This window comes from Mesoplodon mirus, assembly GCF_964341445.2.
Source record: "Mesoplodon mirus genome assembly, chromosome: 4".
In the NCBI taxonomy this organism is placed as follows: Eukaryota; Metazoa; Chordata; class Mammalia; order Artiodactyla; family Ziphiidae; genus Mesoplodon; species Mesoplodon mirus.
Genome location: NC_138979.1, coordinates 37,548,416 through 37,574,521, shown reverse-complemented (window position 1 = coordinate 37,574,521; position 26,106 = coordinate 37,548,416). Strand labels below are relative to the sequence as shown.

Below are 26,106 nucleotides of genomic sequence, written 5' to 3'. Positions count from 1 at the left end.
GGGGAGGAAGGCCAGGCTCAGCCTGTGTCCTTCGCTGTCCGTGCACCAGGGAGCCCTTGGCCTGAGCACTGTCCATCCCACCACAACCCTAGCCAGGGGTGACCTTCACACTGGGGCCCAGCACGACTCTTGGCTGTAAGGGAAGGAGGGACGAGGGCAGGAGAGGAGAAACCAGTCTTTCTTAAGCAACTACTTCATGCCAAGCCCTTGGCTAAGCTTGCTCTTAGGGCCTCGCGCCTGGTCCAAGAATGTTGGATGCTTGCCGGCTGCAAGGCCTTGGGCCAGTGACTTCACCTCCTAAATGTTCTGTCCTCATCTGCCTCATCTTCCTCATCTGGCCTCAGGCTTGTTGTGAGGATCAAGTGAGGTGATGCAAAGACACAGTCAATAAATGGCCCTTCATGTTTTTATAAACAGTAATGACATGGTTCACATTTATTGAGTACACCCTGTACCAGGCTCTATGCTAAGTGTTTTCCTCACAGTAACTGACTTGATCCCCCCCAGCAACTCTGAAGTTTAGTCCCATTTTATAGGTGAAAACACTGAGGTGCAGAGACATTAACTTGTCCAAGGCCACAGAAACACTAACGCTGGAGCCAGAATTCTGACCCAGGGGATAATAGTTTATGTATTATTAAATACATCAAGTCAGTTGGATTAAATTGGTGTTTCTCGATGTGAATTCTCCAGAACCTTTGCCTTTGCTCCATTTAAAAACCTTGCTTCACCATCCGATAAGCATGTACAATGCTGGAACATTGCATTCTCCTTCTGAGAGATTCATAGGTCACTCTGATAGATCAAAGGCTCTCAGATGTGCCGTGATGAAAAGGGAAAAAGCAAAGAAGCTGTTTATGTTTAACCCAGCATTTCCAAGCTTGTCTGCTCTCAGAGCCTTATTTCTGAGATGCCCTTAATAAGATGAAGCTGGAGATGTACACATTTTCACGAGGCACTGCTGACCTTCAACTGCTGCATCACAGGTCTTTTACTGTCTTATGGGGGCACGCCGTGGACCATCCTGGTTTAAGGACCCTGTATTATTCCTTTGTTCTCTCACTCATTCATTCAACAAATGTCTCGAGTTCTCACAGGCACAATGACAGGTAGAGAAGATGCAACTTCTATTTATTTATTTATTTTCGGCTGCACTGAGAGGCATGCAGAATCTTAGTTTCCCAACCAGGGACTGAACCCATGTCCTCTGCAGTGGAAGCACAGAGTCTTAACCACTGGACTGCCAGGGAAGTCCCAAGATGCAACTTCTTTTTTAAGAATCTCATAGTCTGACGGAGGAGACAGTGTGATCAGAAGTTGCAGGGACTGGGGGGCTGAGTGGATGGCACCTACCCCGCCTGGAGCCAGGGAGGGCGTCCTTGGGGAGGCGTGGCCTCAAGCAGGTCAGGTGAAGGACATTGGGTGGTCAAGGCTGTAGGCGAGTCTTTGTACAATCTGTGGAAAAGCTCTGCAGTATCTCAACTTGCAGGACATCCCTGGGATTATCGGATTCCAGTCTATGAAGGCAATTTTACAACTCTGCAAATTGCAGGTAACTGATAGTGATTCAAACTAATTCCTGTCTACACTGTAGATTCTGAACCAACCTGTAGAACAGACTGACTTCCCCTCCTCCGTATTGCCTGTGTCCACATTCATTTCAATAGTCCTGATCAATAAATGTGTTTGTTCTTCACATTCTCTTTTGAACTGATTATAATACCTCTCTTATTGATTTAGGAGTATAATACACTCTTTAACACCTGTTCATTTTTATATATGTGTGACAGTCGCGATTCTACCTCCTTCTAAAAGGATAGTAGCAGGAGGCTCCCCAGGCAGAGGGACACGCAGGCAAAGGCCCGGAGGCTTGCCCTCAGTACCCAGCAGTGAGCAGCGGGTGGGCTGATCCCGATCCTCACCGGAGCAGACCTTCAGGAGTTGCCGAAATGGGCTGGTTTTTCAGCCTCCACTTACGAAGGGTGGAGGCAGCTGGAGTAAAAGGAAAACATGCTAGCTGCCAGGCATCGATGTGTATGGAAACTGGGGATTGCATGGCTCTGTGTCACCTCCTGATTAGTGTGTCTGCAGGGGAGTTGAATGCACTTCTGCAGTGGGATCCATCGCATCTTCTGACACTGCCATTGAAGCAGTCTTTCCTCACCGGCGGTCAGGGAGCAGACAATCGGCATGGCCACTTTGTTTAATGAGCTCGCCCTAGCGCACAGACGCAGGGAAAACTTACCAAGAACAGAAGTAAGCAGGGACACCTGAAGCCTTGTGTCTGAAACCAGGCTTGTTAGAATCCCCAATCCTAGGCACCAGAGCCCTTAAGTTAATTAGCTAAAAAATTCCTGAAATGCACAAAAGAAGGTGAAAGAAACTGGACTCTATCTAGGAATGTCATATAATATATACACAATTTGAAGGAAGCTGGCTTGGGCTCCTCCAGCCTCGCCCCAAGTGGCCTCAGGCTCTGGGGGAAGGATTTCTTCATTTCTCTTCCTCCTCCCTCGTTAATTTGTTGCTGGTAGCTCTGGCTGAAGTGCTGATGGAACCCCCCTTTCCTGTCCTCCCCAAGGCGGGTCCTATTTGGGGGCCCTCGGCCAGGCACGGCTTTGTCCCCATTCCCTGCCGGTGTGCCGCTGTCAGGGTGTTCAGTGGGGCACGGCACTGGGCATCTGTGATGTGCCAGGCTCTGTGCTGGGCACCCATGACCCAGACCCCCTCTGCTGTCACAGAGCTCACTACCATGCCGAAGGGTCGGGGCTGTGGGCACAGGGGAGGCCCCACTGGATGTTCCTGCATCAGTGGGGGACCCTGTCTAGGCAGCTGAGGGGCCAGAGCTGGCAAAGGGGAAGGAAATGGCCATCCAGTCCAGTCTCAGTACCTGCCCAGACTGGCTTCTGAGCTCACGTAGACACTCTGGACGGACTCCCAGAAATGCAGGGAACGGGGCTGAGGGACTGGGGCGATGGCTAGACCCATTTCCCTGGGACTGGGTGGTCACTGCACCTTCCCTGAACCCCTCAGGCCTTCTGCATGGGTGGGGCCCCTACATCCCCTTCTTCCCTGGCAGGCAGCCCAGCAGGAACCTCTCTGCTCCCCAAGCTCTGCTTTCTTGTTTGAGTTGCATAACAATCTGCCCAGACCAGCTCTGTACCTTGTGCACCCAAGGCTGTAGCCCAGCACTGCCCTTTGGCTAACAAAATCCAACCAGCCAACCAAACAGATCTCTGGCATTGGGAAAGGCTATTTGTGGTTCTGGGCAGTCTTTCTGGGGAACTGGCTCTTGGGGACTGGCTGGCCCTGGAGTGAGCTTGGGTGAGTCCCAGGTGAGGGGTCCTCCTGGAAACCGTGTCCTTCTGGCGAGAGGCCCAGCATCCCATCTGTGGGGCCTGCCGGAGCCCTGGAGAATTTATCCTACACACACACACACACACACGCATGCAAAGGGATGTCATCACAAGGGTAGTCATCACAGCACTGTTGTCTTAGCAAGACTAGAAATAACCTATGTATCCAACAGTGGGGGAGGGGGATCAGGGATTCTGGGCGTCCCCTCAGTGGAGTGCTGCAAGCCCGGAAAAAGAACGAGAGTCCCTGGAGTGTGCTCACAGGGGAGGGGGCAGCTCCTCTGTGCCCATCCCTCAGAGGCTGCCATAAACCCTGCAGCCGGGGCTCCCATGTCCCTCAGAGGGCCCCCTCCCCATGCAGCCTCACTCAGCGCCCTCTGCATCACATTGCTCTGTCCCTGCTGGGTACTGGGGCTGGGGCAGAAAGGTGAGCTGGAAGACCTCAGAGCCAGGTGGGCTGCCAATCCCAGCGGTGTGGCCTACAGCAACCCATTCACTGCTTTTTTGCCTCAGTCTCCCCATCTGTAAAATGGGGACAATTTACCTACCTCGCAGGTGAGGTGAGCACCTGGTAGTAGGTGTCCGACAGAGGTGAATGTGACTTTTAAGTTCTGCCCAGTGGGAACTGTGGGCGTGCAGATCAGAGGCCGGGTGGGTTCGGGAAGGTGGGGGAGCTGCGGGCAGGGAGGAGCAGGGGCTCAGGCTGCGGCCTTGCCTGTCACACGCTCTGTGTGCGCCCACGGCAGACGAGGGGAAGAGTTCACGCCGCTGTTTCCTGAGGGAGGAGGAGGCACATCAGGCAACACACGGTGACAGCCCCAGCCCTCACCCCCGGCCCCCCAGCCCCCACCTGCCTGGAGATTCACCTGGCACTGCTGGGGTGGCAGTGACCTCAATTCACCCACGGGTGCTGGGGGCTTGCCCCAGAGCTGCGTTTGCTCAGCAAGCTCGCTACGTGAATAGAGAAAACGATTCGAGGGAACTTCTGGGGGAGCTGGTGGATACTGTGTGGGGTGATGCTTCCCAGGGTTCTAAGGGGCACAGGGGGTGCTGAGCTGGAAGGCACGGGGGTCTGAGAAGGAAGTTCCCACTGGGTCTGGAGGCTGGGGACCGAGCCCCACCCGGGGTCCTCCATGGTGTCCAACCCCCTGGACCCACAGACCCTCAGTGGGCTCTGCAGGGAATCTCTTTCCTCTCAGGAAAGTTGGACTTTTTTTCCCAATTAAACTCTTTATCACTTATCTTCCATTACTGACTTGATGATTTCCCCCTTTCACTTCCCCTCCTCCTTTAAGCTTATATCTCATTGTTATTCTTTTAATAAACTTTAAAATAAGAAATACATGTTATCTTTTTTATATCTTTCAAGGACTCCATGAAGAAGATTTACAATGTCCTTATTAAAAACAAACAAACAGGGCTTCCCTGGTGGCCCAGTGGATAAGAATCTGCCTGCCAATGCAGGGGACACGGATTCGATCCCTGGCCGGGGAAGATCCCACATGCCGCGGAGCAACTAAGCCCGTGCACCACAAGTACTGAATCTGTGCTCTAGAGCCCGCGAGCCACAACTACTGAGCCCGCGTGCCTAGAGCCCATGCTCTGCAACAAGAGAAGCCACTGCAATGAGAAGCCCGCGCACCGCAACAGAGAGTAGCCCCCGCTCGCTGCAACTAGAGAAAGCCCGTGCACAGCAACAAAGACCCAACGCAGCCAAAAATAAAACAAACAAATAAATAAATTTATAAAACAAACAAAAAGGAACTTCCCTTGAGGTCCAGTGGTTAAGAGAAGCCCACGCACCGCAACAGAGAGTAGCCCCGCTCGCTGCAACTAGAGAAAGCCTGCGCGCAGCAACGAAGACCCAAGGCAGACAAAAATACAACAAAGCAGCAAATAAATTTATAAAACAAACAAACAGAAAGGGACTTCCCTTGAGGTCCAGTGGTTAAGACCTTGCACTTCCACTGCAGGTGGTGCAGGCTCTATCCCTGGTTGGGAACTAAGATCCCACATGCCTCCACACAGAGCAGCCAAAAAAACGAAAACACAAAAAAACCCCAAACATACGATGTCCTTATTTTTCAGATGAGGACATAGTCAGCGAGGACAAGGGACCTGGCTGAGGTCACCCTACTGGTAAGAGGCCAAGGCCAGTCTCACTCACATGCCTTCCTGGCTCCCTGACACCAGGCCCCGGCTGGCACTGGGCCATAGGGCTGGGCAGAGCAGGCTGGCCCAGGGGGGCTGGGGCGGATCACAGCCCACAGAAGGGGGCAGGGGCCTGACCTGTGGGTTTGGGAGGTATGTCAGGAAGGCCTCCAGAGGAGGGGGTCTTGGGATCTAGGGGTGAGGGAAGGAGGGTAGGAAGGGGATTCTGGTGGAGGAAAAAGCATGTGCAAAGGCCAGGTGGTGTGGGGAAGGCGAACTTAGGCCAGGGTGGCTAGAGTGAGGGTGCAAATGGAGAAGGATAGGGTCAGGGCTGCACTCAAGAGGTGGGAGTGGGAGGTGAGGGTACTGGAGTCAGATGGGGCTCAGTTGCCCCCAAGGCTACAGGGAGGAGAACCCTGGCCGGGCACGTCCCAGACACTTACCAAGGCTGGGCTGGGCCCTCAGCTGCCTGGGTCCAGGGCCAGCTAGAATGGGCATCTGTCTCACAGCCTTAGGATCCCAGGACAGGCACAGGAAACTCTGGCCGAGGGGCCAGGAGACAAGCTCAATGGTTCTTCCAGCCGAGAGGGGCTGAAGATTCTGGAAACCAACTCCCCTCTTCAGCTCTTCCCAGGATTTAGGTGCCCAGGTCAGGATCTGCAGAGACTCTGGGTCCTCCTGCTGCCTTCCTAAAAACCTTATTTACATTAAAGTGTTAATGACTCATACAGCTTAAAATGTAGTGGTTCTCAACTCTGACTATTCATTAGAATCATCTGAGGTGTGTGTGAAAGTAATGACCATTGTTTATATAAAAATGACACATGCTCGTTCTCAGACAAAATAAAACAAGCAATCTAGAAAAGTACAAAGAAGGAAGCCATAAATCCCCCCATTAGAATGCCAACTTCCTGAGCACAGGATTTTTATCTCTTCTGTTCTCTGCTGTATTCTCAGCTCCTAGAACTTTCTGGCACAGAGTAGATGCTTAATACAGCCCATCATTTACTGTTAACATTTGGTGAACGTCATCTGTACACAGAGGACTTTGGAGAGACAACGAAGTACAGGTAGAGAGAAAGGTAAATAGGTGGAAATAATTTTTAAAAATGGGATTGTACCACACCTGCTATATTTTAAACTACTTAATTTTAATTGAGTTTAACAGAAAGAAAATGAAAAAATTGCTGAATCTTAAATAAATTTTTACTTTCCACAGAGATATTAGTTCATAATGAATGTCTCTAACAGTGAGAAGAAAATTATGAAACTCATTAAGAGATTGGAGTCTTGGGGAAAAAGAATAAACCCTTCACTTTTGGCAGGCTCAGTATTTCTTGGGATGAAAAAGATGATCACTTCCTGTATACATCCTCCCTCCTCACACGCTACAGCTTCTGATTTTGATGCTAATATTTTCACTTTGTCAAGGTTTATAACACTTATACTCTGTTCTGCAACTATAATTCTCCTAGTATTTCGTCTTAGTCCTGTACTTAAATAGATTCCATTTCATTTTTTAAGCTCACTGTGTGCCTGAGTTTTGCATTTGGAGTCATTTCTTGGCTGAATCAGGAAAATCTGTGAAAGACTTTGAATGAGACCAACAACAGAAAAGACTGGTGGGTGTCCTGCATTTAGGGACTCATGCCGTTCATTGTCTTTGAGCAAATCTAAGTTGTAGAAAACCTAGAGTAGGGCTTGTCCATCAGAAATGCAAATGGATTTTGTCCAGTGGAATACAACTGACTGCTGTCTGTGGCCACTGATCAGTTTTACACGTATATGTAAATTCATTTCAGTATTTCTTATCTGCCTATATATGTGTGTGTTGTTCCAATTTTCCTTTGAATCAATTGGAAAATATTACTTGTTCCCAGGCTTCCCTGGTGGCACAGTGGTTGAGAGTCCGCCTGCCGATGCAGGGGACACGGATTCGTGCCCCAGTCTGGGAAGATCCCACATGCCGTGGAGTGGCTGGGCCCGTGAGCCATGGCCGCTGAGCCTGTGCGTCCAGAGCCTGTGCTCCGTAATGGGAGAGGCCACAACAGTGAGAGGCCCGCGTACCGAAAAAAAAAAAAAAAAATTACTTGTTCCCTAATTACTTAATGAGTTTAATAAAAATTTTGACATGTGTTCATTTTATATTGTCTGAGAGTCATGATTTTACCTTTGAAAAAATGGACACTTTTTTTTTTGGCTGTGTTGTGTGGCTTGCGGGATCTTATTCCCCAATGAAGGACTGAACCTGGGGCCGTGGCAATGAAAGTGCCGAATCCTAACCACTGGACTGCCAGGGAACTCCCCAGAACGAACACTTTTAATGGTTAGCTAGATTTCACGGCTGAGTCTGTTTTTTTTTTTTTCTTCAAAAAAAGGCTCAAGGGTGCTATTTTCCTCGACCCTTTCCATGTTGTCTACGAATCCAAACAACCTCACTGGGTGTCAAATTCTTGGTTTCCCCCTTTCCATACCACTTCGAACACTCAGCTCCCTTGTCTTCTGGTCTTGAATGTTGCTGTGGAAAAATGTGAGGCTGTCAACCAAAAAAAAAAAAAAAAAAAAAACCCTCACAAGGCTACAATAAGAAAAGAGTTTATTTGGGGTCTTAAGGATTTTAAGTCAGGAGACACAGACTTGGGTAAAACCAAAACAGTGTTCCAGGGAAGAGGAAGAGTCAGGGGCTTGTAAAGGCAAAAGTCACGAGGCTGTACTGACGCAAGAAAGGAAATATTTGTCCTTAAGGGATTGGCTGTCATGAATTATTTGAGGGTAAGGGTCCAATAAGTATCTGGAGTTTCTGGGACATTGGACAGATGTTCTGGATGCCTGTGTTAAGACGAGAAGATTCCATCTGGGCTGAGGCGTGCTTAAGTCACACTCCCTCAGTGGCCTCCAGCTCCATTTTAGAGAGCTCCCTTAGCAATACTGACTCCATTTTTATTTTCTTTTCATGAGGCCAGATTGATTTTTCTCTCCCCTCATTGTTGACTTGGTTTTTCCTCGTGGGTGCCTGAAGGGTTGTTTTCTTTATCCTTAAAGTCCAGCAACTCCACCGGATTCAGTGTGCTCCCGGTGTCGATCAGTCTGAATCCCTCTTGTACCCTTTCAATCAACACAGTGGGTTCTCCCTTTGTTTCAGGGAGAGTTTCTCTAAACATTCTTTTGCTTTAGCTGTTGGATAATCTACTTCAGGGACTCCAAGCCCTCTGAGGTGGGAAGGTCTGTGTTCCATAATGATCTTCTTCTTTTTAGTTGTTTGAATTTATGTGTCCTCTTTCTCTGAATTCACTGTGACTAGTTCAAGTTTCTCTCTGTGCCATGAATTTGCTTTTCAGACCTGGGCCCTGTGTTGTAACTCAGTTTTTAGATGTGCAATGATCTGGCTTGGGTCCTTAGTGTGTGTCCTTTCCTCTTCAAGCTCTCTTTGCATCTCCTGATGCTATATACATATATATTTTTTTTAAATTAATTAATTAATTAATTTTTGGCTGCGTTGGGTCTTCGTTGCTGCGCGCAGGCTTTCTCTTGATGCAGCGAGCGGGGGTTGCTCTTTATTGCGGTGCGCAGGCTTCTCATTGCGGTGGCATCTCTTGTTGTGGAGCACGGGCTCTAGGCACACAGGCTTCAGTAGCTGTGGCTCGCGGGCTCTAGAGCACAGGCTCAGTAGTTGTGGCGCAGGGGTTAGCTGCTCCACGGCATGTGGGATCTTCCTGGACCAGGGCTCGAACCCGTGTCCCCTGCATTGGCAGGTGGATTCTTAACCACTACGTCACCAGGGAAGCCCCTGATGCTATTTTGTGTGTGTGTGTGGTTTTTTTTTTTTTTTTTGCGGTACGCGGGCCTCTCACTATTGTGGTCTCTCCTGTTGCGGGGCACAGGCTCCGGACGTGCAGGCTCAGCGGCCATGGCTCAAGGGCCCAGCCGCTCCGCGGCACGTGGGATCTTCCCAGACCGGGGCACGAACCCGTGTCCCCTGCATCGGCAGGCGGACTCTCAACCACTGCGCCACCAGGGAAGCCCCCTGATGCTATTTTTTTTTTTTTTTTTTTTGCTGTACGCGGGCCTCTCACTGTTATGGCCTCTCCCGTTGCGGAGCACAGGCTCCGGACACACAGGCTCCGCGGCCATGGCTCGCGGGCCCAGCCGCTCCGCGGCATGTGGGATCTTCCAGGATCGGGGCACGAACCCGTGTCCCCTGCATCGGCAGGCGGACTCTCAACCACTGCGCCACCAGGGAAGCTTTGATGCTATTTTTTAATCATCTCTCCTCTGTGCTCTTTTTATATCTGACTCATCTTCTCATTAACTTTTCTCTCTCCTGAAGCTATTAGTTTCAGGGAAGCTGCCTTTGATCCTCAGCCCCATCCCCCCCAGCCGTGCCCTCATGAGATTTCCTTCCCCTTCCTGGCAGTTGGCAGGGTGGCCTTGCGAGTTCTTTTCATCTTGCTCAGTTAATTTGAGCAACTCCACCACTTCTCACACCGGAACCAGGCTGCCCTCCCCCAGAAGGATGGTTTCGAGAGCTGTGTTGTTTTTAGTCTGCTTTTTGGGAGCCCAAATGTGCAGGGGTTGGGGGAGACTCCCCCCACCGCGGCCACCCTTGCTGGGGGCACAGGTCTTCTGCATCCTGCCATCCCTCACATACCCTGCACCCCAGACCCCCTCTGCCCAGCCAGTCCTGTGTCCTACTCCCATGTCCCAGGCAGCCCAGGATTCGTGAGGACGGAGGGCCTGGAGGCCACTGCTCTGGAGATTGTCTTCTTAGTGTGTCAACTCATTCTCTTCATAATTTGTCGTCGTTGCTCACTTTGTCAGGTACTGGGGTAGGGAGAGTCTGTGTTCTCCCCTCACTCTGCCTTCTAAAGTCTGAAATCCTCTCCTAGGCAGCCTCTTAACAAATGCAAATCTCCAGGTCCTGCCCACCCAGAGGCCTAGAGGCCCAGAGACTCAGATTCTGTGGGTCTGGGTGGGACCTCTCCCTTCCCATCCCAAGTGCTGTGGGTGTACAGGCCAGGGTTGAGGACTGCTGAGTCATTTACCAGGGCCATTTACATTTTTGTCAGATTAAAGGAATGCGTCTCTGATTATGTAAAATCACATGGCTATGAACATTTCATAGTTTTGGAATGTCCTAGTGGGTGGGCATATTGGATCATTCATTCTATTGGTGAGGATTCTGAGGGCCAGAGAAGGAAGTGACTTGCCCAAGGTCACGTAGCAAGTCAGCAACAGGTTTGAAGGACTGAACAGACAGGTTTGAAGAACTGGAAATTCCAACCCCAGATATGGGGCCTCGGGATCAGGGTAGCCAACCTCAGAGGGCAGGAAGGTCTTTGCCTGTGGCATAAGCAGCTCACTTCCCATCTTGGGGCCTTGAAGAGAATATATGGTTGTGGCCCTTCCCCTAGGGAAATTTGGTCCGGAGCGTCACTGGGGACGGGGGCCAGGCCAGGAGGCACACCACCAATCCAAGCCCTCCCAGGAGGAGTGACCCCACTTCCCCTCATGCCTGCCTCACCCCATTCACCCACTGCCCCATAGCCACGCTCTCATCACCAGCCCAGGACCTGGTCAGGACCTTGGGCCAGGCGGCAGGTTGAGTTGTCCTGGTGAGGAAGCAGCATCAGAATAGGTGGGGAGTCTGGGATCAAGGCTAAAGAAGGGTCGGTCAGGCCTTTCTGGGAGGGTCCCCCACCTGCCCAGGGAAGGGGCTGCGGGAGCAGTATGGGCCATGACAGGGCAGTGCAGCTTGACCCTCCATCAAGAGGATGGGCCAGGGACTTCCCTGGAGGTCCAGTGGTTAAGACTCTGCGCTTCCACTGCAGGGGTGTGGGTTCAATCCCTGTCAGGGAAGATCCTGCATGCTGTGGGACTTGGTCAAAAAAACAAACAAACAAAAAAAAGGATGGGCCAGGAGCCTCTGGGCAGCTGGGTCGAGCTCTCAGCGTGTCCTGGGTGTTGTCAGCCCCTGGCCTGTCCTCGTCCTGCCCCACCAGCCTGGTGACATCAGGCAGCCTGAGGAGAATCCCGGGCCCAACACCTGCCTGGATTCAGGGTTCAGCTGCCTCAGGGACTAGCAGGACCCTCTCACAGGTTGCGGTAAGGGTGGGTTCCTGTAAAGGCATGGGAAGCGCAGGCTCCCTGTAATGGAGCTGCTGAGCTCGGAACAGATCCATTCCACAGGGAAACAAGAAATACTTGATTGGAGTATTTTTGTGAGGAGACGGGAAAAGGAATCTCATCCTTCCCCATAATAAAGCTGTAACTGCTTTTCTCTCTGGGACATTTCTGCTCTTTCCTTGCTAAACGTCCCCTCCTCCTCCTCTCTCATCCCCACCTGGATTCCTCTCTATTGTTCAATCGCAGCCCTCTGTTTGCACAGCTCTTACCAAAACAGGGGGGGCTGACAGTAGCCCCCGAGGGTGTCCCGCTGAGCGTGTGAATGAGGACGGTGGCCTCGGCTTGCCCAGCACTCGCCATGCTCTGGGAAGTCCAGGAAGCGAGCCTGTGGCAGGACCACCCTGAACCCATTAGACACAGGAGCGCCCAGGGAGGAAGTGCCAACTTGGGATTCAGACTCAGGCCACCCAGGCCCCAGCTGCTGCTGCAGCTGACCTTGAACCCATCACAACATGCACGGGCTTCTTGGCTCTACAGCAAGCCCAGGAGGAGAGAGGCCAGGTATCTACCACCATCCCACCAAATCCCATTTTTCAGATGAGGAAGTGAGGCTAAGGGAAGCTAAGGGCTCACGTGACTGATACGCCCCAGAGCCTGCACTCACCCTGTTCTGCAACTCCTTCGGCTGTTTTAGTCTGAGCTGCACCATGGACTCTGCACACCTCTCCATGCCCGATGCCCCGGCTGTCCCGACCACCCCGCCGAGCACACCATCTGCTTGGTCTGTGATGGGGCAGCTCCCTCCCTCTTCCCCGAGGCTTGTCTCCCCCACCAGATTGCAGGCAGCTGGTCATTATGGCGAACTGTCATCAGACTTTTTTGCCTGGGGTTTACACTTTCTAATTTGTTCTCACCATTTCGTAGTGTTGAGTCCTCTCCTCACTTTGGAGAAGGCTTGGCTCTCAGGCAAGGAGGTGCAGAGCTAGCTCAGTCCTGGGTCTTGGTTTCAGGGAGCCCCTGTGTGTTCCTGGGAGGAGCTGTACTGTCCAGGGAGCCTGCTGAGGCCTTCCTCAGCCTCTGTGAGGCAGGGTCTCTTAACTTTTTAGGGGTGTTGGCCTCTTTGACCATCTGAAGAAAGTCATGGCCCTTCTCCCAGAAATCTGCACAGACATACAAAAAGAGTACATACAATTTAGAGGTTTATACACCCTCTGACATCCATCCCTGGGTCTTCCAGGGGTTCCTAGAGTCTGTATTGAGACCTCCTATGTTAGGAGGTGCTATCTGCCAATTTCCAGAACCCAGAATCTGGTTGCTTATGATGATTAGCTAGTTGGACGTGCCCATGCCTGAAGGAGGGTTTTTTTTTTGCTTTCTGTAAATTCATTTACTGCTTTAAAGTTTTTAACTGTTCGGCAGTTACAGGAATCTTTTTTTAACCAGAAAGAAAAATATTTACATCTCAAATACAAAAGAAAATTTTAAATTATTCTTGGTTGATCTCTAAAACCCAACCACTTACATGCTCATGATTTTTTTTTTACCAACCCACTTTATCTATTCAACATGTGCATCCTGTGTACTTACTAAACATTTACTTGCACTTGCATTTTCTGTGTCAGGTTTATTCTCTCACCCTGGAGAGAGATTTCACATGTTGCTTCCTCTTCTCAATTGCATTGTCAGGATTAAGGCTTATGGCATTCCTTTGTCAATACAAATATGAAATCCAGACAGCTTTGTGGAAGGATTCAAAAAGTCTTCTTTTTTTTATAACTTAAAAAAAAATTAATTAATTAATTAATTTTTGGTTGCATCGGGTCTTCATTGCTGCACGCGGGCTTTTCTCTAGTTGCGGCGAGCAGGGGCTACTCTTCGCTGTGGTGTGCAGGCTTCTCATTGCAGTGGCTTCTCTTGTTGTGGAGCATGCGCTCTAGGTGCACGGGCTTCAGTAGTTGTGGTGCACGGGCTTAGTTGCTCAGCAGCATGTGGGATCTTACTGGACCAGGGCTTGAACCCGTGTCTCCTGCATTGGCAAGTAGATTCTTAACCACTGCCCCACCAGGGAAGCCCCCAAAAGTCTTCTACGTTCAACATAATTTTAGATAAACCTTCTTTCTCTGTAATACTTCCAGAAAGCTGTATTGCAGAAGGAGAGTAATCAATTTCAGAAATATTACAGAAACCAAATTTTGCCTCCTATTCTTTTAGTGATCTCAAGCCATATTCTTCAAGATCTTCATTTTCTCCCAGTTTCCCTCATTTCCTTCTCTATCAGACCAACAAGTTTAGCCAGTAAAACGCCATTCCCGTTCCAGTATCAAGCACTGGATGCATCCAATGGAATCTTGTGTATCTGCCTCCACTTTATAAGTCAAGCCATAACCAGATTTCTCCTGTATCTCCATGATCTTGGAAAGTTTGCAGCTCTCTCTCATAGACAGCATTTCAATGCTCTCAGGTGCCCAGTGCAGACGGGGTAAAGTCATCCTCTCCAGGACTGCCCTCTCGGGTGGTGGCTTCTTTTTTTGAGAGAGCAATTTCAAAAAAAGGATCAGGTTGAGAATGGCTGAGTTGAGTGAGGACTATATCCAGTTTATTCACCAGTCAATTTCTGCACAGATATATGCAACAGACAACACAAACATAGGGGGGTCTACGCTACAATAACAAAAGTTCATGTTCAGTGAGTGCCAGGCAGTGGCAACCTGCTGATCACGCATTATATCATTAAACCCTCATAACAATCAATCCCATAGGGTTATGCTATTATGATCACTCTCAGGCACAGAGAAGTTAAGTAACTTACTTAAGGTCACACAATAAATGGATTCAGTTGGCCTTTGACCTCAAGCACTCTGACTCCAGAGCCATTTGATAGTCTTCCTTGCTATGAACTGGTGAAACACAGCCCGCGGGGTGACTGGCCCCATCCTGTTCTGAGGTTTGGCTTTGGATGTTGTAGGGTCGAGGCAAAGGGACCAGGCTCAAGTGGATGCTGAAATGACGGTTTTCTGGAAAGCCTCTGTAGCACATTGGCGCCCCAAGCCCCCTATCTCAAATCCCCAACGGACTGTATCATGAAGTGGCATTTGCCTGGCTTGACAGGGAGACAGAACTCCGCTCTCCAGCAAATTTGGGGGGTCATGTGACCCCATTTGACTCCACAGGCTGGCAAGGACTGGGAAATCTCAACTTACACTCTTTCCACCGCTTTTAAGGTTTCCTTTACCTCCAGCGCTCTCTGCAAAGCGCCTGCCGGAAACAGCATTCCTGCTTCTGCTTCCCTGTTGCCGAGTCTGTTGAAGACGTACTTGGGTGCTGGAGGAGCTCTTCTGTGACACCAGACCCCTTCCTGCAAATAGCTCTCACCAAGCAAGGCTGTTCCACCCGCACATTCCTAAACACCCCCTGGAGGCTTCCGGCCCACCCTAAAGGCTTGCTGACATTGTGGGGAAACCAAGGATGAAAGGTTGCCTTGCCCAAGGCCCAAAGCTAAATTCCCAGCAGCTAAGGTTTGTATTCACCCTGAGGGCTGACCCCTGGTGCCCTTTCCTCTGCCCTAGGCAAGTCTCAAAATGTGGGCCCGGGGACTTGCCCTGGTGGCGCAGTGGTTAAGAATCGGCCTGCCAATGCAGGGAACACGGGTTCGATCCCTGGTCCAGGAAAATCCCACATGCCGAGAAGCAACTAAGCCCGTGTGCCACAGCTACTGAGCCTGCGCTCTAGAGCCCTCGAGCCACAACTACTGAGCCCACGTGCCACAACTACTGAAGCCCGCGTGCTTAGAGCCCGTGCTCCGCAACAAGAGAAGCCACCGCAATGAGACGCCCACATACGGCAAGAAGAGCAGCCCCCGCTCGCTGCCAACTAGAAAAAGCCCACGCATAGCAACGAAGACCCAAAGCAGTCAAAAAGAAAAAAAAAAGTGTGCCCGGGGTGGCTGGTGGCCTCAGCATCACCAGGGACCACGTTAGAAATGCAGACCCTTAGGCCCCAGCCCAGATCTTCTGATCCAGAAACTGTTTTACCCAGCCCTCTAGAGATGCTGAAGCTTTGAGAACTACTGACCTAGGTTTCTGCCTTCTCAGCTGGGATGAAGCTCTGCACAGGTAGCGATGATCAAAGTTTGAATTCCAAGTCCTCCATGCATCCTGGTCTTCCCCACACGTGAGTGGACTCCAGAAAATCAGTAAATGGGGAAATCGGCCAGCTTTCTGAGAATGAGTAAGACACTAATAATCAAAAGCATCAATGCACAAATACAAAAGGAAATCTAAGTGAATACTGAGGCCAACTGGAAGGCAACTTTCACTTGTCTTGGTGAAGCCAACAGAAGCAGTAAGGGGGGAGCCTCCCTACAGGCCTGGCAGTGCCAAGTGGGCAGCGGGATTTTAAGATCCAGCAGGCCCCAGGCCCCTGTCCCCATCCTCCTATCTCATCCTCTCATGGGGAGGGCCGTCTAGGCAGGTGCCTTCATAGTGGCCCCTTCACCCACTCATCCAACAAATGTTATTAGGCACCTGCTGTATGATAGGTCCTTCCAGCCAGAACCCCGGTCTGGGGCAAAGTGCAGACCTCAGCTAAGGACTGCTGAGGGAGTGGCAGGACTTGTAGGGTGGGGGTCCTTGCGGGCCACCTGGGGCCCCCTTCTCCTTTCCCCAGTGCAGCACCCTCTCCTTGAGCTGGAGTTCCTGCTGTGCTCCCCACTGGCACCTAGGCAGGTGACCCAGCACAGGGCACTTGTCCCCTGGAAGTGAGAAGGGTGGCCAGGTGGGGAAGTGTTGTCTTCTGATCAGGAATGGGCAGGGTGGCCCCAGTGGCAATGGCCAGACCCTGGGCTCCCCAGCCTAGAGGCCACAGGGCCACTCCAGCCTCAGCACCCTGTGCAAGTTCAACTCCACTGACGCCTGCTGGCCTTGCTTGGTCCTGGCCCTAGGAGTGGGTGCTTGCTCCAGGCCCACAGCCTATTCCTAGTCCACTGGGGGCTCTGACCCCACAGCCCTTCTGGAGCAAAGCCAAACCCCAAGGTGGCCGAGTGGCTCTCCCTTGCTTTATTCTGATTATAAAAATGATAAGAGTTCTTTTTGTAAAAAGTCAAGCAATTCAGAAAAGTAAAAATCATCTCAATTCCACTACTGTTAATATTTTGGTGAGCAACGCTATCTAAACACACACACACACACACACACACACACACACACACAGAGGTAAAGTGACAAATAAAATCTTTACTAGCCATGTTGTTCTATAGCCTTTTAAAAAAGTGAGCTGAGCTGTCATTTAAGAGACATACAATGCCGAGTGCTGTGCCTTATGTCATGGCCCTTCCTGCAGCCCACGAGGGACCTGGGGTCCCAGGCTGGGCAGCAGGGCGGCATGGATCTACAGCAAAGGGGTAGGACTCTGTTCGGCTTCTCAAAAACATGCTGTGGATGACTTTCCAGGTCAATAAGCAGAGCATTCATCACATGCTCTTAAATATAAAAAATAAATTAGCACAGAGTTGGCATTTTTTTGTGGGGTGTTGGTGTGGCCTTTGTGGAATTACTTGCCAAACTCGGAGGAGGCAGCGTGGGCTGGACAGAACCCTCACGTGCACACGCATGCATACCCCACACATTGCAGGAGATCCTGGGCCCCAGGAGGGCTGCACTGGGGCCTGGACCAGGGGCTCCCAAATTGACCCCTCTGGCAACAAAGCGTCCTTCTGCCTGGAAAGGGCCAGGACTGTCGGCCTCCCTGATGTGGGATCGCTATCTCTCGGGGATGTCTTCAAAGCATGTCAACAGCCCCTGTCCCTGCCCCATGTCCCCTCCTTGGCCAGTGGGATCTGTTGACTCCTGTCACCTTGCTACCCTGAGAGCTGCTACTTCTCTTGCTGGATATGTAAGAGCCTCCTGCCTGTCTGCTGGCGTCCGGCCTCACCCACTCCAATCCTTTTCTGACCCTGGGGTCATTTTTCGAAGGCAAATCGGATCATGTCTCTCAGAGCCCCCCCTGGGGACAGATCCCACTCCTCAGCCAGGACCATCTGGGATGGCTTCTCCACCTCCCTCAGCCCGTCCTTAACCCCGGGGAGGTCCCCTCTCAGGCCAAGCTCCATCACAGCTCCAGCCTTTACCCCTGCGGTTCCCTGGGGTGTCCTTCTCGTGTTCTGAACTCCTACTCATTCTCCAAGGCTCAAACTTCATTCCCTGTGCCCTCTGGACTGGACTAGGTCTCCCCTGGGGGCTCCCGCAGCACCCCCATACCCCAATGCTGCTTCTCCTCTCCTTCCCCCGGGGTGAGCGATCGCGTTTCCCTCCCTGACTGTGACCTCGCCGAGTGCCAGGGCCATGCCTGGGTTTCTGTGTTTGGCCCAACAAACATTTGTGGGACCTCTGACCAGAGGTGCTGGTAACCAGCTCGGGTGGCAGGGCCAGTTTACCGTGCAGATGAGAAGTTGAGGCTCAGAAAGGCCACAGAGCTTGCAAAGATCATCCAGCGAGTGCGAAGGGAGCAGGACCGCTGGGCTGGAAGCTGGCACCAGGCGGTGACAAGTGGATGGCGGTCCCCCGTGGCGGGGCACATGTGGCCTGCACATGGCAGGCTCGTGGGGCTGGTGTGGGAGGCCTGCTCTCGCAGTAACTGTCAAACCACGGCCGCCGCAGAGGTTGATGCTTCCGTCTTGAGGTTAGCAGGGTTCCCTGCTCCCCAGGTCACGAGAGGCTTGGGGGCCCCTCGCTGCAGAGGAGGCTCGGGGGTGCTAGCCGTGAGAGGGACTCCGGCCGCAGGTCTCGTTTCTCAAACACGCCTCCTTCCAGGCTGGGGTTTCAGACCTGTCCTGAGAGCAGTGAAGGTCACCGGGTCTGGATGTCCAGTCACCTGCCCTGCGGTGCCTGGCTCCCGCTCCTGCCCCACGGAGGGGGACGTAAGGACCTGCGCACTCTGCTCCCACACAGAGCTGGGCAGGGGCCAGGGCCTGACCTCTTTGGGAGCTTGAGGCTCCTGGAAGAGGCTGAATATGTGGGACCAGGACAGGCCGTGTATGTGGGACCCAGAGGGACAGACAGAGGCCCACTGGAGTGAGCTCCCGCATCCTGAGTAGGCTGAGGGGCCATCCAGGTTACTGATGCTCACCAAACTCTGTGGGATGTTGGAACCACGCAGTCAAGCTGTGATGACACCAAAACCCCATTCCCCACACCTGCAGGCAGTAGGGACACGGCCTCAGGCCCTCCTCCCTGGTTGGGAAATGCCTCCCTTCCTCAGAACCACTTGGTTGTGTGGACTCAAGTTCAGGCTTCCGGCTAGCCTCTTGTTCTATCCTCTGTCCTCTGCCCCGCAACCAGAACAGGGGCCCAGCAGCCCAATCTAACCTCTATGGGATTTTGTTTCCTTCTTCCTTCTTCTCTTGCCAACATGGAACATGGGTCTGGCTGAGGAAAGTCGGCCTGGGGGTGGGGAGAACAGGAGAGTGAGTGTTTTTTGAAAGGTAGGAGCTTTCTAAAGGCCAAGGGTACTTGTCTTAGCAGCTCTGGTGGTGTCTGGCACAACTGTGGGAATTGAGCCCTTGACTCCTAGCAAACAGGGGCTGGGCCCATGGCCTGGAGCACCTAGCAGGGGCCGGTAGAGGCTTGGGTCCCCAGAGCACGTCCCACCAGTCTGCTTCTCCAAATCCTGTGATGCCACGTGGGGGACGTGACTTCTGCCTTGAGTGAGAAGTGACTGCTGGAGCCTCCTGGGGACTCCACCCTGGCTTCCGCTAAAGGCTTTAGGGGCCATTGTCCCTCTGCTCAGGGGCCTCTGTCAGGATGGGGGCCCAGGGTTGGGTGAGATTCACCCCTGCCACCAACCCAGGCTGCTGCTCAGAGCAGGAGAGCCAGGGTGGGGACGCTGGGAGCCTCCCAAGCACAGGGTGGGCCTTAGGGGCTCAGAGCAGCTCCAAGCCATAGGAGGAGAAGCAGTTTCTTAAGAAGAGCAAGAGGGCCTGGACCACAGCCTCCGCTTCCTCTTCTGGATAAAAAACCACAGCTTAGCTGTGCTGGCTGATAATTCTGCAGCTTCTGTCCCTGGGGCCTGCCCCAGGGGCCTGAAGTTTTGAGCAGGCAGCCCCTGGGGCTTTAGCTGGAAAAATGGGGTTGGGAGAGGAGGTTGGATTGTTCAGAGGAAGAGCATAGACCTGGATTCCTTATAATTTATCTTCTAAACTGGAGCACTTTCAAGAATGAAAGGGAGCTGTCTTAATTATTACACCTGGGCAGCAGATGCAAACTGAGACTCTTCAGGGCAAACTGAGATATATGTTACCCTAATTACCACCATTTCCTAGCTGTGTGGATCTGGGCAATTACATAACCTTTCTGAACTCTAGTTTCTGCATAAAAAAAGACTGATATCATGTGCCGTCTCCCAGGGCTGGTGGAAGGATTAAAGGAGTGAATTACTGTGTGTGAAAATGCCTGAACAGCCCTCAGCATAGACTGGGCTTTCCATGTTTGCTCTCTTCCAGTGAGATAGTGGGTTCCCTGTCCCTGGAGATAAGCAAGGACTTGTCAACTCTCTGGAGCAAGTTCTCATGGTGGGAGAGGGGCTGGGGAAGGTATGTATATAGCTGGAGAGTCAGATTCTAATCCTTCCTGTGCCCTCGAGAGGGGTGATGGCAAGGGTGGGAGAGCCCGAGCCCCCACCCTCAGGCCTACCTGTACCTGGGGAGGGCGGCCAGTGAAGGGTCCTAGGCTGGAGCTCCTTTGTGGATTTGTCCCCGCCCCTCCTCCCAGGTGGTGGTGATTTCGGCGCTCATGGAGGACCCCTACCAGCACCCAGCCTGGATTGGCTTCGCTATCACCACCTGTCTTCAGCTGCCAGAGGTCCCAGTTTTGGTTTAGGGAAAGTCTGTGTACTTCTGTCCTCCTAAGATGGCGCTGTATGGACACGGTTGCATTCTCTGGGAGCCGGAGGCTGAACTGAAGGAGGCTGCTTGCATTTTCTGTGGCTGCTCCTGGGGACTGAGAAATTGAATAGACCCTGCTCCAACCCAACATTTTTTTTTTATTATTTTTGGCTGCATTGGGTCTTTGTTGCTGTGCGTGGGCTTTCTCTAGTTGCAGCGAGCGGGGGCTACTCTTCTGTTGCAGTGCGTGGGCTTCTCATTGCGGTGGCTTCTCTTGTTGTGGAGCACGGGCTCCAAGCACGTGGGCTCAGTAGCTGTGGCTCGCGGGCTCCAGAGCACAGGCTCAGTAGTTGTGGCGCACGGGCTTAGCTGCTCCGCTGCATGTGGGATATTCCCAGACCAGGGTTCGAACCCATGTCCCCTGCATTGGCAGGCGGATTCTTAGCCACTGCGCCACCAGGGAAGCCCCGCAACCCAACATTTTTAAAGAGGTGGGTGTGGGGCCTGCCTGACCCTGGGCTACCCCAAGGTCTCTAGGCTTCAGGTTCCTGCAGTGAGTTCCTCTTCAGTGCTTGGTGAAAGGCGTAGGTGACAGGGGTGGGGGTGGTGCTGGCCCTGCTCACAGACTCTGCATTCCACCCAGGGGCTCCCACTGCACTGCCTTCGCCTGTCCTCCCCATTGCTCCGGGAGCCCCTGGAGGCAGAGTGGGCACTGCCGAGGGCACAGCTAGCTCCAGAGTCCGGGCAGAAGAGGGGCTCAGTAAAGGAATGAATGAACGAGTGAGGTCAGAGCCGGGAAGTGACCCGATGTCTGTGGCATCAGCTCTGTGCAGAGGCTACCCTCTCTGTCCCCAAAGCCAGAGCTGCTGAAGGTAGAAGGGTGTGACCTCCTGCCAGACACCCTTGTACACTGCCAGCTCTCCAAGGTGACCTTAGGCCAGCGACATTATCCCAGCAGCCTCGACTACTGGCTACTCTGCCTTCCACTTCCTCTCCTCACCCCAAGGAGGTTCTTCTGGCCACTTGAGTCAGAGCTTGCCGGAAAGATGGTTCCTGAAAATGTCAGCTCTTGAAGGCATCTAGAGGTTAACAGTGCATGACCCTCAGCAGACTCCCTGCGTTAAACGAGGGACCAAGGGCCCAGGTGGAGGTCGAGGAAGCAGGAGGTAGGCGTGCAGCTACAAGGGTGGCCCCTCGGGGTGGGTGCAGGGTCTGCCTCAGCACCGTCTCCAGGCCAAGGCCACAGACTTCCAGCCAACTCCATCTTCCAACACCTTTGGCCCAGGCAAGGTCTCTTCAGCTCTACCTTCTTGACAGAGGTCAAGGAGAGAAGTGGGACACCAAACAGGTGTCACCAAGGTTGCATGACAGCTAAGAAAAGATGTCTCCAAAAATGAGGGACTGGAAGTCCGAAAAGAGGTGCCAAAATCCCACTGTGAGACTTGCTGGCCCATTAGCTGATTCAGGGAGGGGTCTTGAAAAGTAAGGCTTCCCTGATGCTAAAGGACGTCACCAGCATTTAATACATTCTTAACATTTGACCCTGTTCTTGTGGACCCCAGATTCGGAATATCATCTAAGTGCTAACAATCTGCTAGGCAAGAGAATGGCATCTCATTGTTCTAATTGGTACTTTTAATGAGGGAGATGGAGCATTTTTCACATATTTGTGGGCTGTTTGCATTTCCTTTTCTGAGAACAGCCTAGTCACATCCTTTGTTCATTTTTCTACTAGGTTGTCTTTTTTTTCTTAATGATTTATAGATACTCTTTGTATATTATGGATATTAATCCTTTGCCATGTATTATTTTCCCTTTTTCCTCTGTCATTTATGTTTTAATTTTGTTTAAGTTGTCTTCTACAAAAGTTTTACAGTTTCATGCTGTCCCATGCGAGTCTTTTTCTTTGGCTTCTGTGTTTCATGATGTTGTACTTAAAATTTCTCTCACTGAGATGATTCAGCTGCTGCTTCAGATGTTCTGAGAAACGACGGCCACAACACTTGCAGTGGCAGCAAATCATGCATGCGTTTCAAAAGAAAATGTTTATTTTAAAAATAAGAACTGTCACTCCAAGCACTTATTTAAATATTAATAGATATGGATAAAAATTACAAATGGTATAATGAAACTAACAGCTTTATATTCACAGATGGTCAGATGCTGACAAACAACAACTAAGATCTATGTACACTGAGATGAGATTTGGTTGCTATGAAAATGCAAACGAAGGCTTAAGAAACGGCCTATTTACAGGCTTTGGTGGAGCCATAATCCCCAATTTTCTACTGACTCCTGATGCCGCTTGAGAGCCATGCAAAGCTGAACTGGGTCCAAATATGCTGGAGGATTTAGTTTTAGAAGGTATCCTTCTGCATGTGCTGGACCCCCTAAAATGCGACAAAGAAAAGAAAATTAAAATGTCAAATAAAACCAAAAGTGAACAGTTTTCTTTCTCTTAACCTGCATGCAGCTATATAATCCATGATTTTCCTTGGTGTTCCATGTCTCTGTGCATTTTCTGCCTATAATGGCCCTGGATGGGGTCAGTTTCCTTTACAATTTAAGGAGTAAAGGACTGTCGCCCTTTACACCAATTTGTCCTACGTTTGTCCTCCTAAAATGTCAAGGATTCTGTGACTTGAGCCCAACCCCATGTGCCTTCTCTCTACCCTTTCACAGACCCCTCCCTCTCCCACGCCTCCCTCCAGGCATCTGAGCTGAGATCCACACTCCCCATCTACTCCGACCACAGAAGGGAAGTGAGAATACCTTGTTTTAAGGCCTCAATGCCCAGACAATAGACACTGTGGAATTACTGTGCTCCCACAGGCCAGAGGAAGGGGGCTTTGTGGGTGGGTGGAAACGGAGCGGAGCGGAGCGAGCCTCCTCCTGCAGAGCGGAAGGCTGCAGATGTGGTTCTCTGGGCCCGTGGCAGCTGGGGCCTGGCACATCTCTGTCAGGGCCCCGCTGCCAGGGGTTTGCTCGCTCGTCTACATTCTAAGATCTGTCTGCTCTCACCTCCTACTCGCTGCCTTTAAAAAAGGGTGAGAGGGCTTCCCTGGTGGCGCAGTGGTTGAGAGTCCGCCTGCCGATGCAGGGGACACGGGTTCATGCCCCGGTCCGCGAAGATCCCACATGCCATGGAGCGGCTGGGCCCGCGAGCCATGGCCGCTGAACCTGCACGTCCGGAGCCTGTGCTCCGCAACGGGAGAGGCCACAGCAGTGAGAGGCCCACGTACCGCAAAAAAAAAAAAAAAAAAAAAAAAAAAAAGGGTGAGGGCTTCCCTGGTGGCGCAGTGGTTGAGATTCCACCTGCCGATGCAGGGGAAACGGGTTCCTGCCCCGGTCCGGGAGGATCCCACATGCCACGGAGTGGCTGGGCCCGTGAGCCATGGCCGCTGAGCCTGCGCATCCGGAGCCTGTGCTCCGTAACGGGAGAGGCCACAACAGTGAGAGGCCCATGTACCACAAAATAAATAAATAAATAAATAAATGAAATAAAAAATAAGAAAGGGTGAGACGCGGCTGCCACAGCCTATTACAAAGTCCTTCCAGCACCTCACTTCCCCCACTGATCTGAAGATAACAGCTTTTTCTCTCCCCTGAAAATAAATGGTAAAAAAAAAAAAAAAAACACCACACGGTCAGCATGTTAGCCTATCCCTAAACGAGTGTTTCCCGCCTCATTGTAACCAGGCTGAATTCATGCCTGGTGTTAATTCCCTAGCATCAAGGCACACAAGTGGCATCCGATCTGATCTCTGAATTTAGGGGCCCGGGTATCAGGGCCACCAGTCTGCTAATGACATTTTGGTGGGGCTGAGTGAAGAGTGGTTTTTTAAAAACTCTTGCTCGAGGGCAGTTTTACTGCAGAACTGGCAAAGATGTGCTAAACCAGCAGAGAAGCAGCCTTAAATTTCCCTATGCTGATTTCCTGCTGAGATATTAAGTCCCTAGCAAAAACCTGCTGTTTATGTTGAGTTGCAGAATGAATCTGCCATCAGCAGCCTCTATTTCACCAGAGTCATCCATTTTACTCCCACTCAGAGCCCAGAACACAACCAGTTCATTGCGTGTTCTTCTGAAGATGTGAAACTCTGAGGGTAGGGTGGGGTGTTAAGGGTTCTGGCAAAGAGCCACATTTATTTTGTGGCTGCGTGGATCCTCAGCCAGGTGAGCAGCCTGGACACGTGGGAAGCCACCTTGCAGAGTGGTTCAGTGGAAACGAGGATAACGGGGCACAGATACAAAGAGGCTGCTACAGGGTAAAGTAAAGTTACACTACTTCCTGGTTTTAGCCAGTAGGGACTAGAAAATAATCCCACCTTAAACACACAGGCTAATTAAAAACTAGCATCAAAAGTGGTACTGGCTTTTGGACAAATATGAGTTTTACTACTTACTAGCTTAGGTTCTAGGCCATAGGGCAAAGTGCTTCCGTCTTATCTACAAAAGTTGTGAAAACAATAAGGGAGCCAATGGTTTACTATGTTCTAACTAGCAACAATGAGGAGATCACAATGGGTTTTCAAGAATCTCCGTGGACCACGTGCAGCAGTGAAAGTGCTCCAGGCAGGCCTCCTCGAGCCAGTGTCTAGTCCCACCTGTGAGACTGGTACCAGGCTGGGGACAGCTTCACGTAAACCTTCCCCAGGGGAAGCTTCAGGAAGCCTCAGCTTCCTCATGATAAATCCCAGGGAGTTGGACAGAGGCCTTTTAAGGTCTTCTACTCTGTGTGAGTGCCTGAGGAAATTAGTATTTCCCAAAATGGGGGAAATAAATGAAGAAAATAAGAAAATGTCCCTACTGAAGAGCGTCTGCAGGTCACTTGCACACTAAAAACCAAAAAATTATTATTTGGCCGTAAAAATGAATGAAATCCTGTCATTTGTGACAACACTGATGGACCTCGAGGGGACTACGCTAAGTGAAATAAGTCAAGGACAAATACTGTATGACCTCTCTTGAATGTGGAACCTAAATATATATATATATACATATATATAAACCAAGTTCATAGATGCGAGAACATATTGGTGGTTGCAAGGGCTGGAGTGGGGTAGGTGTAGGATAAACAGGTGAAGTCTTTTTTTCTTTGAAAAGTTTAAATAGAATTAAAATAAATAAATAAAACACACAAAATTAAACTAATATTTACTAATGCCTATAATTTCTATACCCCAACAGAAGGATTAGCACATACAAGATGTTTGCTTATGGACTTAACAAGGAAATGACAATTTGGTAACATCTTCCTTCCTTTCTTTTCCCCCACTCAATTTTTGGGCTTTATTAGCCAGAAGGAAAAGAGATAGAAAAACTGAAAAAGAAAAACAGAACAGCTTGCACAAGTTTCCTGAGGACTTGTTCCCTTTTCCTGTAAGCATTTCTGTTATAATACATAGATGCTTGGGGCCACATTCTCCAGACTGACGGGGTGGTCACAATCCTACCAGACCTTACCTACAAGGAAAGGGCGGAGCATGTCCTTGCAGAAAACAGGAAAAAGGGGCCGTCAGAAACAGTGTGATTATGAAGAAATAGGACGCTGCCCGAATCATCACCAGGACCTGACAGTAGTACTATCTTTGTTCCACC

The 26,106-nt window shown here is 51.0% G+C and overlaps 1 protein-coding gene across 10 annotated transcripts in view; it reads right to left on the bottom strand.

Moving 5' to 3' along the window:
• Nucleotides 1–444: 444 nt before the first annotated feature.
• BLM (BLM RecQ like helicase) overlaps nt 445–26,106 on the bottom strand; it is a 110,825-nt gene continuing 85,163 nt past the window's right edge. For 2 of the 10 annotated variants that reach the window (XR_014293660.1, XR_014293665.1), the window contains 5 exons: nt 20,315–22,895; nt 18,992–19,066; nt 18,061–18,451; nt 15,702–15,847; nt 9,759–12,790 (listed from right to left, as the gene is read on the bottom strand). Coding sequence is in view for 1 of the 10 variants with exons in the window: in XM_082616834.1 (XP_082472960.1) it covers nt 22,718–22,895 (178 nt within the window). In the remaining 9 variants the exon portion in view is untranslated. Of the gene's footprint in view, nt 2,218–3,904; nt 4,132–5,950; nt 6,205–9,758; nt 12,791–13,217; nt 13,407–15,701; nt 15,848–18,060; nt 18,452–18,991; nt 19,067–20,258; nt 22,896–26,106 lie in introns of those variants that run through there. The other 8 variants (XR_014293657.1, XR_014293658.1, XR_014293659.1 and 5 more) reach the window with 8 other exon arrangements.